Source organism: Oryzias melastigma, linkage group LG14, assembly GCF_002922805.2.
Source record: "Oryzias melastigma strain HK-1 linkage group LG14, ASM292280v2, whole genome shotgun sequence".
NCBI classification, from domain to species: domain Eukaryota; kingdom Metazoa; phylum Chordata; class Actinopteri; order Beloniformes; family Adrianichthyidae; genus Oryzias; species Oryzias melastigma.
The window spans coordinates 25,053,622-25,067,070 of NC_050525.1; the positions used below are offsets into that span (position 1 = coordinate 25,053,622).

Consider the following 13,449-nt stretch of genomic DNA (forward strand, 5'->3'; position numbering starts at 1 on the left):
CTGCCGGACAGGCACGAACCAAAGTTCCAACTGCCAGGTCCACTTACAACAGTGCACGCAGCGACTTCAGCAGGGTAAGGTACCGATCCTATCGTCACCCCTTTCAGATCACACTAAGGCATTATGAATGTGTTAGGATTAATGTCTCAAACCCTCCAATCTCCCCTCCCTGAATCCTTCCATAAACATGACGGAAAAAAGAACCCCAAATTTGAGAATGAAGCAAATACTGAGCACCCTGTAATAACATCATGAAACCTATGTCTGTTTTTTCTCTTCCATTCTTGTGTGTGACTGCACAAGGGTCAAAAGGCATAGAAAGCAAAGGAGTCTGGACCCAGAGATTGTAAAGGCTCAGAGCATCCTCTTCCTCCTCGAATGAGATCAGTTTATGAGAGCCAGAGAAGAGTCAGCACGGACAGCAGGAGAGAGGCCAGACTGCATGTCACGCTTTGACACCCGAGGGTGGCTAAAGTTATTCAACCAGTTTCATCCCACAAATCAATTGTGACAGGTCAAAGAAAAAAGAAGCACAAACGGTAAAAGAAAATCATAATAAAAAAAGGAATTTGTGCGTATGGCAATGTCATGGTCCATAGGTGCCCAAGAAGATCACACATGAAGACAAAAGAGCAGCAGGAGAGAAAGAGGGAAAAGAGGGAGAGATATAGAGACACAGGTCAGAAATGCAAAAAACTCCACATCAGAAAAGTCATCAGAGACTCAAAACAAAAAGCGTGTTAGCGGTGCAGCAGATGGATGGATGGGTGGAAGGTAACAGAGGGAGATGAAGGGAAAGACATCAATGCAGAAAACTCCTCAAACACTCTCTCTCTGCTTTGGCAGTTTTTAAAAAAATCAGTCATGGAGCAAAGTTAGAGTTTAGGCTGAGACATATGACGACCTGAATGGAAAAAGACATCTGCAACAATCCGCCTGTCGTCTCTCGTTAGTTATGGCCAGTGGTGTAATTTCAAACTTCAGGGATGCACCGCTTTGGAGGCCAAGATGGAGAGAAAAATCTTCTTTTTTTCCCCATTAATGAGGAAAATTCACTCCTTTTTTATTATTTTATCAGAAAATGTTGCAATTTAGCTCCTTATCAAAACTAGTTTCTACAAGAAAAAAAATGTTCAAATGACTGTATTCACACCGAACGCGATTCACGTCCAGTTTCAATGTTATGCTACGGTCAGATATCCCAGTGAAATTAAATTCAAGTTTTTCAACAAATGCGGCAGGTGGGCCATACCATACCAGGGGTGGGCAACCTTTAACAGTAAAAGAACCATTTGGGCTCATTTTCTACTGATCAAAACCTAGAAGGTCAGCCCTTATAAAAAATCTATTGGCGTTCATGACCTTCCTTTTTCTAATAATAGGCATGAATTATGTCTATTTTGGGCACAAACAAAAGCTGTTCCTTCTGGAGCTCAGTCGTGCACGATTTGTGTCGTGAACTAGAGTATCGATGTCTAGGGCTACTAAAAGCAGATATGTGGTATGTGCATCCATCTTTGAAGAAGTTTGAATTTTTACTTTCGTGGGATTTCGTGCATTTCTGAATTATGAGACTGTTCTGATTCCATAAACAAACACACGCTCCCGAAACCAGGGCTCTAGGATGACATCATGAAATAGGTGGAGCCTCAGGAATCGAGTCGTAGGAAAAAAACTCATTTTTGATCAATAATTTAGTGTTCCAAAGGTAATATATGATCATATATATGGACATAGTTCACTCTGAAAGGCTTAAGAAAGTCATGGTATGGCCCCTTTACGAAAAAGTAATAATTTAACAAAAAACTGACAATTTTCTTTAAAAGTTGACATCAATTGGTGGCCGCTCTGGCACATTTTGAGGTCACGTGGTGGAAGGGACAGGCGTAGATGACGCCATTATGAAATCGGGCGACAGGGAGGATCACCAGCTCTGAACGGATGATGGGTAAATGTCCGTGGATGGTAATCGCCTCGGGGGAGGCAGGTGAGGCCAGTGCCTCACCTGAAAAATAAAGCTGAACAAATACATAAATAAGATAAATATTATTTTTCATTGTTAAAAATAAAAATCTAATATGATTTTTTATGGGTTTTCAACATTTCTTTGGTAAAAAAGTAACAAATTTCCAAATTTCCTGTTAAAACATAGAGGACAGTGGCAGGTGAGGCAGCGGCCGCCCACGCCTCACACACTGACACATGCACTTTACTGTGTCGGTCTTTCTATCATCATAAAAAAAGACACTTATTTTTTTATTTTTTTTATTTTTCTATTTCTCACCATCTGCCTGATTAAAACTACATTACAACTGGCATCTGATAGCTCCTCCCATTTAAGCAGGTTTAGGACTATTGCGTGAATCCTGTTTGGTGTGATTACAAAAAGAGTAAAAATCAAGCTTAATGTTCAATAATTTTAACATTGGCTGCAGTAAACACCTCAGAACTGCAGGGACACGCAGGACAAATAATGGGGAAGTGGGCATGTGCTCGGCCACCATTACACCACTGGTCATGGAGGGGAGAAAGGCCCAGGCTAAACCAAACATCCAACACAGAAGCTTGTTATGGAGACATGGCTGAATGGACTACCTCATGCTGTGAAACCTTCCAAAAGTTATTCTCGGTCTGATTTTAGTCTCAGCCTTTTAGCTGGGGAGATTTGGATAAATCACCAGACTGGGCCTGCCCCTCCTCTGTCCATACCATAGACATATACGCACTGGACAGACTGGAGTCACCATTGGATTCTGGGAAAATGAAACCTAAAGCGGGACGGGAACATCAACCAGAGTTCACTCCACTCAACTATTGGGCAGAAGTTAGAAGTTCACTGATTGGACAATCCAGTAGCCAATAAACGTTGTGAACAAAACCCCCCACAACCTTAAAATGCAGAAATTTGGCTCTAAAATATTCAAAATTTTGAAAGAAAATGATTCCCTTAATTTTTTAAAGAAGCAACAAAATCAGAAAGCAGACAGGTTCATTTTAGGTGGAACCTCCCCCGTTCAGCCTGCCTCTAGTGGTCTTTAGAGGAACTGCAACATTCATTATTGGCTTGTATTGAGCATATTATGACTTTTTTAGATCTATTCAAATTTTTTTATTAAAAAATATATATTCTGTTATAAATATGTACTAAAACAGGGGTGTTAAATTCAATCGCACAGGGGTCAAAAATCCAAAACACGGGCCGAACAGGATAAACATTTACAGAACACTACATTTTTAAAACTTAATAACTTAGCTTATTACTCAACTATGAATACAAACGGGCAGGAATATTATTTCAGAGTAAATCAACTTAAACCTTAAAAAAATTTCAATATTTTTTACTCTCTACAAAAATACATTTTGTCAAAATTATACAAATCAGAAATACATTTTAAATGAAAAATTACACTTAATAATGGATAAATATATCCAGTTTATATGTTACCAGCACAAGATAATATTAGACCATTAATAACAAATTATTTTTAAATGATAATTATTTGATTATGACACACGTGTGCTAAAATGATCTGGAAAAATAAAAAAATATATCTAAAATTATCCAAACTTTTAGTTATGATACTTTTTTAAAATCATATTCACAAAATAAGAGAAGAACGGAGGGCAAAACAGAACGCTCGAACGCTAAAGAGTCCAGGCAAATTGAGGATTTGCGCTGCAGCTGCTGTTTTTAGTCAATATTACGAGAAACAGCTGCGAGTTTGGAATGGAATCTTAAGGACCGAATGCGCATGTCGTAGCTAAAAATAAACCCTATTTTCCCCAGAAATCTTTAAGTAAATGAAATAAAAGAAAACAAAAACAGCAGAAACTGTCTCTTAACAGGAAGCCCTAAATGTCAGCGATCATTAGCAATCGTTGGACTGAGAGCAGAAGCCCACGTGAACCTCTGGTGGAACTCTGAGTGATCCAAACCTCCCGCTGCTATGTGGCTGTTGTCCACAAAACACATGAAAAGAAAATGGGGACTTTCTTCATTTGCCATGCGCTGGCAGCAAGAGCCTTTTAGTCGTCTCAGTTAAAAACACAGAAAAATATTAATCGGGTTTCAAAAGGCGTCATGCAAAGGCTGGAAGGGCTGCATCCCCTCCGGAGGAGGCCGCACAGCCGGGTTCAGGTCAGGCTGCGGGAGCCGCTACACCTGGTCAGGATTTCAATGGAAACGGGAGCAGACCAGACAAAACGGGAGATAAACGTTTGATTCATGAGTGACGGACAAGATGAGGCGGTGAACATGTGAAATCCTGGCTTGTTTTTGGCCTTGAAAACTGAAAGACTTTTCTTTTTCTCATTTCCAAAGCAACAAGCTTAGGCTGTTTATCAAAAGATTTGAAATATGTGAAGAATTAAGACTCCACTTGAGTTGGATTTTGGATCTGAATAGAAAGTGGCACTTTCGTTTTTTTTAATTGAACTTCAAAATAACTACAAATTGTTTGGAGGTTTTAAGTCTCTGAGACGTTTATCTTTTTTATTAAATACAACATTCTTGTGGTGCTTCCTTCTCTTTAGCCAAAGTCATCCTTACTTTGAGAGTCTGATGATGTTTTTAAATATTTAGTCTAATTAGAAATATCTGCACATCCCTCCACTCTTTAGAGGAGGGGGATGACAGGCTTTAATATATAAAATACTATGTTTATGCACTAATAACTTAGGAACTACACAGAAAGAGTACACGCGTGTCTGTGAGGAGACCGTTTTGTTGTGTATTAATATTATTGTTGCAGTAATTCATGATTAGAACAGAGACGTGTTTGATGATGAACGATTCAGATTCAGATTCCTCAGGTGGGAACTGTGGAGCCGGTAGTCTGCGCCGTGGCGAGACGGCTGGGTCAGAAATGGCGTCTCTGTTCCGATCGAGGAGGTACGCGGGCCGGCCCGGGCCTCAATAAACGCCCCGGCGGCCCGGAGTGGTTCCCCACCGGGGCTGGTAGCGGCGGCAGAAAGAATGTGAGCTCGGTGGATTTGATGTTACGGATGTTCAGTTAAATCGAGTCCCCAATCTCTGGGACGCAAACCGGAACCAGGACGCAGACCGTACCGGTATCCTAACCTGTACCAAACCCGGATAGTACCGGACATGGATCGGTACCGGTTCCGGACATGGATTGATACCGGTTCTAGACGTAAATTCGTACTGGTTCTGGAAGCAGATCGGTACCAGTTCTGGACACGGATTGATGAGGGTTCCGGGCACAAATCTGTACTGGACACAGATCAGCATCGGTTCTGGACGCAGATTGGTACCGGTTCCTGAACCGGTACCAAACTGGTACAGGATGCAGGTCTCTGCTGGTGCCGGATGCAGATCAGTATCAGACTTGTGTCAGTACCAGACACGGGTCGATACCAGTATTGGTACTAGACGCAGTTTAATATTGGTTAAGGATGTGGTACCGGTTCTGGATGCTGTACCAATTCTGGAAGCAGATCGGTACCGGTTCTGGATGCGGATCGATGCGGGTTTGTACCGGCACTGGATGCACATCAGTATCTGTTCCAGACGTAGATCAGCACTGGTTCTGGTCCTGGGAACAAACTCTCACGAACAAAGCTCTCTCCGTGTGTAGACGTTGTTTTAGATCTACATCAGCACGAATTGTTAAAATTCAATCATTTTTTGAAGTTTTTATTCTCATATTAGAGTTGGTAAAGCTGAAAGTTTTCTTTAAATAATATTTTTGCTGTAATGAAACAACTCTGCATGTTTCTGCAACTCATCATTTCAAATGTCTTTAAAGTAGCGATTAAGGACGACGAAAAATTACAAAAACGGACTCACGGAGTTCTTTTGTGGGAAAATATTTCTTCCTTATTTAGTGTAACACATTTATTCACATTTATTCACAGCTTCTTCTCTGATCAGAACTCAGATGAAAACTGCACCACAGAGTGTAAAAATCTGTTGTATTTTTACTAAAATAATGCGATTAGATTTATTTCTTCTTCTACTGTAACCCAAAAGTTACTTTGATGAATGAAGTAAAACAAAAAAACAACAGAGAGAAAATGAATTTAAAGAAGCGGAGACGGTAAAAGACGGAATGATTTTTGAAATGCTGCTCAGGTAACTCAGGTGTAGTGGGTCGGGGATGCAGCCCGCTGTGATATGTTAACTTTAAACACAACCACAGAGCACAGGCTGTGGAACTGTGACACTTAGAAATCAGACAAAAACATTCCAGATCGTATGAGAACTGAGCACGGCTTTAACATTCGACATGAAGGACGGTTAAAACATAAAGTTTTTCTCTCGTTAGGTCAGAATATGTTTGGTTTGTTTTAATAGATCCACTAACACAACTTTTAAAATAATTAAATATCAATTATAGTTAATGATATAATGTTTAAATCTACATATTAGCTGGAAAAATATTTGCATTTTATTTTGTGCTCATTTCACATCACTAAAATGTTTTTTTGTTTAAGTTTTTCCATATGTGAGGTCACAGTGGACGCCGCCGTGCTCTGCAGCTGCTGAGTGTGTGGATGCTGCGGTGGGATGATGGGAGTCGTACCTGGGATGGCGGTGGGCTGCGCTGCTGTTTTGATGGAGACGACGCCGGGGTCGGATCGGCCCTGCTGGTTCTCTGCCACCACATGGACCTCGTACTCCGTGTTCCAGGCCAGGCCGTTCAGCGTCATGTGCTCGCTCAGCGACGGGACGCGGATCTCTGGTTTCCACTCAGGGACGTGCTTCTGTTTAAGGGCAAGAAGAAACCAGAATTATTAGTAATAAATCATTTAAATGTTTTTAATTATTAGATCATAAAGAGGTGATTTAGACATGTAGGCATAACAGGAAGTGGGGCAGTTTACACTAAAATAAGTGCAAATATTAAAAGAAACTAAACTAAACTAATAGTATTTGTTTGCACTGTAAAGAAAACATGGGTCTCAGGCAGTTCTGCAACAGAAACTTTAGCTTAAACAGCTCATAAGAGCCTAATTAAAATCCAGCAAGTTTAACAAAGAAAGTATAGTATAATGCAGTATTTGCAGTATTTGCCTGAAGATCTGCAGCTTTGTAGTCTCTTCATGATCAAAAACTAAAGGAGTTTTCACTGAGTTCACAAACTACATCTCAGTTGGAAATGCAAACACTTCATTTTTGTGTGAATATTTTTAGATAAGAATAAAGTATTAATTACGTTTTCATAAAGAATGATTGCATAACATTAAATACAGGCTTTTCTCCTAACATTCTCATGAGTCATGCAAACACAGCTAAAGATAATATAAATATCATCACTTTTGTAGACATTAATTATGACACTGATTTAAATAAAATGTTTTTTTTTTGCATCAAACTAAAAATAACTTATGATTTATGTTATGGAAACATGACGTTTTATTGTCAGAAACCTAAACTTCCTGTTATTTTCTAAACCAGCAGACATTTGTTTAGATTAAAAGCTATTCATACTAATGTAGAAAAAACTGTTGAAAACATGGTTAAACTTTAAGAAAGAAAAACACAATTCCTTTAAAATGTGATCATTTTAATTGTTTCACATAAAAGGAAATAAATCTAAATACATTTTTACCCAAATTATTGTGTGATTCTGATTGGTGGTTGCCACCGATTTACAATGTTCTATAACAGTGGTGTCAAACTCAATCACACAACGGGTCAAAATCCTAAACACACCTTAGGTCACGGGCCGAACAGGATAAACATTTATTGAACACTATTAAACTACATTTTTAAAACTGTAACTTTTTAATATAATTATGTTATTAGAGATATAGCATTACCTGTGATAATTCTAGTGTGAATGCTGTAAGCTGAATTTGGCCGCTGAAGATGCTGAAGTTAATAGCTAGCTAAAATATTACCTATCAACCAAATGGGCTTAAAAACTAAAAAAAAAAAAACGTAGGTTAGCCAAAACAGCTGGCCTGTAGCAGAACAATTTGCTAAACTTCAAAATACCTCTAAAAACAGTAAAAAAAAATCCAAAACCCAAAAACCCCCTGTGAATATTAGCCTAACTCCAAAACAGCCCCAAAATACTAAGAAATAAAACCTCCAAAATAGCCTAAAAAATCTTAGTAAATGCCAAAATAGTCCAAAAAGCTAACAGAATGCCAATTTTTAAAACTTTGAAACCATAACATTTTAAGTAGGTACATTTTATTTATAGAGCACCTTTCACAGATAAAATCACAAAGTGCTTATAATTATGAATTATAAACGGCATGAATGTTATTCCAGAATAAATTAACTTAAACCTTAAATAACTTTCAATATTTTACTCTACTTAAAAAAAGATATTATGTAAAATTATACAAGTTAGAAATAAGCACAAGATAACATTGGGCCATTAATAACAATAAAATAACATGATCTGGAGGGCCGGATAAAATTACCCGGAGGGCCAAATCCGGCCCCCGGGCCTTGACTTTGACACGTGTGACCTATAATATAATTCAGCCAACCACAATCAAGAAATCAAACTCACACTTCTTAAAAACAGACTGGGGGTTGTATATTATTGATTTTATGACGAGCCAATAGAAATACGAACGAGGGCCGTATTTGGCCCACGAGCCGGTCTTTGGACATATATGCTATAACCCAATTTGCTATTCTAGGGTCATCTGGACCCCACAAGACAGCGCAATTAACTTCTTTTTTCCCCAAAGATTTTTATCTTCACTGGTAGACATTCCACATGGTCCACATTTGTCATGGGAGGGATTACACATCAATATAAGGGGGGGGGGGGGGGTCATCTTGACCCCATGAGATACACAAGGGATAAAGCATTGATTTATCACTTTAACCTTAGTCTTGGGTTAAGGTCGCCATCGACCCGTTTTAAGTTTTGAATTGCATACAAAAATTCCTTAAGATGAATTTATTCCATATTTTGACTTTTTCAGGAACTTTGATTTCAACAAAATTCAAGTTTTATATCTTTCTATTTTTTTATTCTAAAATGCTCTGGTTGAAATGATGTCATTTCAGGTCTTAGGATTGGTTTTGACCCGGTTATGTAAAATAACTTTATAAAGCAGTAATTAGAGTCAAAACTAATCTCATTAGTGGATTTCACCAACAGCCACCTCCTCTCCCAATCAAGTGAACTTCAAAAGATGCTCATCTGTCCAGTAAAGTGTCAAATATCCAAATAAACAAACTCGGACATGTCCGGACACACAAAGACTTTTCTCTGGTCTAGTTTTCTAATACTTCTGGAAGACGTACGTGATTTCTATTGGTTTAAATTGTTTACGTTCCAGTGCGTCTGGATTACAGACAAAAATATCTAAATATATTTTTGCACATTCTTGAAAAAAATATGTATGGGTCAAAGCTGACCCATACATATTCTAAACCCTTCAGTAAAATTCAAGTAACACACTAATCTTTGTTTTATGTATATGAATCTCTTAAGGTTTATTTTTCTGTTTTTAATCAATATCTAGATGCGTAATTATATTTTTAAAGGCCCAGAGACCCACAGGAAAAAAAACCCCCAAAAAACCAAAAACATTTTCATGGATAAAGAAGCCGAACTAGATAACCAAGAGAATAAAATTGCATGATAGGATATAGTTTTTATTTTAAAGCTGATTTACAACACGACCCAAAAACATTATGGATGGTAACCCAAAGACGAAGGTTAAAATCAACATTTCAACTACCAATAAGTATTTAAGCATTTTAAGTTCTGTAGGAAGGAGATATTGGTACACTCACAGCTTTGTACTTGACCAGGTAATGAATGATGGGCAAACCGCCATCGTCCTGTTTGATCCACGTCACCCTCAGAGAATTGCCTTCTTCTGCGAGGTTGGCCTCCAGTTTGGGCGCACTGGGCTCTCCTACACAGGAAACCAGGATCAGGATGAGAATTCAGCACTTCCCACGTCACTCAAGCGTACTTTTAATCTCAGTGATTCAAAATAGAGACCCGATCGTGAACATCTGTTTTAGTAGTTACCCAAAAAAACTTTATCCATAGCAGTGGCAAATTGCTCTAAAACTCAACTTGTTTGTGCGTTTTTTATTGTTGCAGTGGAACTGCACATCAGAAAAGCACTTTGTACGATTAAAACACAGAGCAGTGTGAAATGTCCATTAAAGAAGAATGTGAAGGAGCCGTGGGCTTTGTGCGGCTCTCATCCAGGCTCCTCATTATCGGCTCTGTCCTCCTGAGTAATGGCTACTGGGCCACAAGATAATGAGCCTTAAAGGCCTTGATTGAACAAGTTAGCATTTTACTTTTAATATCATTTACACAGTCGTGGGAACGGAGGTCAGGGAGATTCTGTGCATGGAGACGGCGGTTAAAGTCTAGTTTGGCCACTGTTATGGATATAGAAGCAAAATGCTGAGCAGATTTTAAAATATTTTCTTTGGAGGAAAACCAAAGAGAATGTACATGTTTCACAAACTTCTACAAACATGTAAAAAGTCGACTTTCCAAAGGTGCAAAAACTAGTTTAGTAGTTGTGATAAAGCATGATAATATCTAGTAATCAAGCAAAGGCGAAGCATCGTTTCAACAGAGTGAGAAAAATGCTGGAAGTAAAGGGGTTAGTAGAGCGGCAGCATCCTGAAGGCAGACACGTCAGTGCATTTTACTTGGTTAATCATAAGCGTCGTGAAAAGATCTTCAGCTACAACACAGAAAAGACACGTTAGAATGGACAGAAGGTGCCGCCCTGTAATTATGACAGAAACAGCTCCGTTCTCGACCTCAGAAACATGCATGTGGGTGAAAAAAATGTTGTAGTTTTCCATTACAGATTGGCATGCAGCTTCTTCCACATGATGCTGAAATTTCTAATGCAAAAGAAACAAAACGCAGCAAACGCTATGAACGTTTTAAAATGTGTTAATAGATCTAGTGGGATTAGGAACAGGTTGAGTCAGACAAACGACATTAATGACACAGAAACATGCAGGGAGGACTGTCCGCTTTTACAGAGATGTGCAACATTGAAGGACCATGCAACCAAAAGAGAAAACTGTTTTGCATGCAACGGGTCCCTGTGAGTCCAATCAATCCGTGAAGATAAAACTCAACTGATAGCTACACAGAACAGGGCAGATGTCTGTCAGTGGGGGTATTGGATCCATTGATCTTCAGATATTATTTGAAAACAACCAATTTCCTCAGTCTCATACTGCTGGGTTTTATTATTTTAGTTTGGGGTTGGATCTTGGCAGTCTTCATTTGCTTTGTTTCTTTTTGTTAGTTTGAGCCAATTAGCGCCAATTAGCAGCGAGCTACTGACTGACGGTCAACGTGGCTGGGTCAGTAATCTCCCTGACTTGTTCTTGGTGTCCAGTTTCATATGTTATGTTCTAATCTAGCAAATCTTTCTCTTTCCCAGCTCTATTCCGATAAAACAAAGATATGATGTCATAGAATTCCAGACAACCATAAATCGCAATTATTAATTCCTCCTCTATGAACGGTTTGCACTTCATGAATCAAAGGGGGCGTCATCCGTTCATCACTGCCAAATCCCAGTCCCTGAGTAGCTTAAAGTTCAACCTGGTTTAACTTACAAAGTCAACGCATTCTCACTCCCAGCTCGTCAAATATTGATGTATCGTTCGTTTGGCTCCACATCACTTTTTGGGCGTCTCCAACTCATTGTCTTTTTCCCATTAAATCAGGGGTCCCCAACCTCTGGGCCACGAACTGGTACCGGTCTGAGGGCCAGTTGGTACCGGGTCACAGATGCTAAAAAAGGGTCCCCAGACTGCTACCGATCCAGTACTTGGACGCAGACCAGGGGTCCCCAAGCCAATCAGAGGTCCTCAACCCTCGGGTCGTGAACTGGTACCGGTCTGGTAATGGGACGTGGATCTGGGGTCCCCAACCCAATCAGGGGTCCTCAACCCTTGGGACGTGTACTGGCACCGATCCGGTACTGGAAACAAATCAGTGTTCCCAAATCCTTTGTTCAAGGACCAGTATGGGTCCAGTAGTGGGACGCTGACCAGGGATCCCCAAGTCAATCACGGGTTCCAAACCCTCAGGTCAAGGACCAGTACCAGTCTGGTAGTGGGATGCAAACCAAGGGTCCCCGATCCTCAGGTCAAGGACAAGTACCGATCCGGTACTGGGATGCGGACCAGGGTCCCAAACTCTATCAGAGGTCTCCAGCCCTCGGGATGGAGACTGGTACCAGTCGGTTCTGGGACAAAGACCAGGGGTCCCCAACTCAATCAGGGGTCCCAAATCCTTGAGACACAGACCGGTACCGATCTAGTGCTGGGATGCAGACCAGGGGTCCCCAACTAAATCAGGGGTTCCCAACCTTTGCGACGCAAACTGGTACAGGTCTGGTACCGGAATGCAGACCTGTACCAGGTCCCCAACCTAATCAGGGGTCCTCAAAGTGACGTGGAGGGAGCCCAAACCATTCGTCCATATATGAGAAGTTGGGAGTGAGAATGTGTAGACAAAGTACATTGAATGGCCATGTCTTTTGTACGTAGAGCTTGAAAACTGTGGTAGAAACTTGTGTAAAGACACCTGAACACGAGAGTTTTGAAAACGGAAGCCCAAAATACGCTTATACACGCTTTATAGACTTTTCACTGACAGTGGCCACTTGAACAGATATCCCTGAAGGTGGTGTGAACAGCTTTACCTCTTCCTTGTTGTATAAGCGTTCACTATCACGCGCAGAAAGTCTGAAGAATAAAAGTTCACTGAGCGGTCTATGATCTTGATATTTCTAATGGCCCCTATCCACCCATAAGGGCAGTTGTGACAAATTCTTTACTGAGTCTTTTTTCTTAATAATTTTGTATCACATTGTTTTGGGCAAATTCTTCACTTAATTTATTTCCAATTTAGATTAATATTCTTTAAAATCAACTTTTACAGCATTTTAAGGAATTTTATGATACTTGCCAACATTAAGACAGGAGTTAGTGAAATAATATAAAGACTTTATATCATTGCTTCTGAAAATATACATATATATATATATAAATGATTGAGAGTAAAATCAATGCAAAACTAAAGGTATTGCCCAATTAGCATAACACATTAAACTTTTATCTATATTTTGGACGCCTTGCAAAGGCAGTTGAATGATTACATCTCATTAGTCAAATCTTATTGAGGAACCAAAATATTAACTAAAGTTCATTAAAGCAGATAGAAATAACGGCTTATACATATTTATTTACTCATCGTTTACACAGATTATTGGAGATTAAACTAAAATAAAATGATTATTAATTATTTAGTTTTACATTCTGTATTAATTGATTGGACCATTGAAGGAAAAAGGCATTCAGAGGTAAAACAGTTTCTGTGAGGAAAACTGTTCAAAAGTAGAAGAGAAGAAGAGAATGAGTGGAAATATTTTCAGCGTTTAGTTGTTAGGAAATTAATGGACTGAGGTGGTGAAAATGGCAAAAATGAAACTGAAAATATT

At 39.4% G+C, this 13,449-nt stretch overlaps 1 protein-coding gene across 12 annotated transcripts in view; it reads right to left on the reverse strand.

Moving 5' to 3' along the window:
• Positions 1–13,449, reverse strand: part of ncam1a (neural cell adhesion molecule 1a) — a 368,133-nt gene that overhangs the window by 29,298 nt on the left and 325,386 nt on the right. For 5 of the 12 annotated variants that reach the window (XM_036215208.1, XM_036215209.1, XM_024263371.2 and 2 more), the window contains 2 exons: positions 9,737–9,861; positions 6,546–6,726 (listed from right to left, as the gene is read on the reverse strand). In XM_036215208.1, coding sequence (XP_036071101.1) covers positions 6,546–6,726; positions 9,737–9,861 — 306 coding nt within the window. Of the gene's footprint in view, positions 470–6,545; positions 6,727–9,736; positions 9,865–13,449 lie in introns of all 12 variants that reach the window. The other 7 variants (XM_024263349.2, XM_024263344.2, XM_024263366.2 and 4 more) reach the window with 2 other exon arrangements.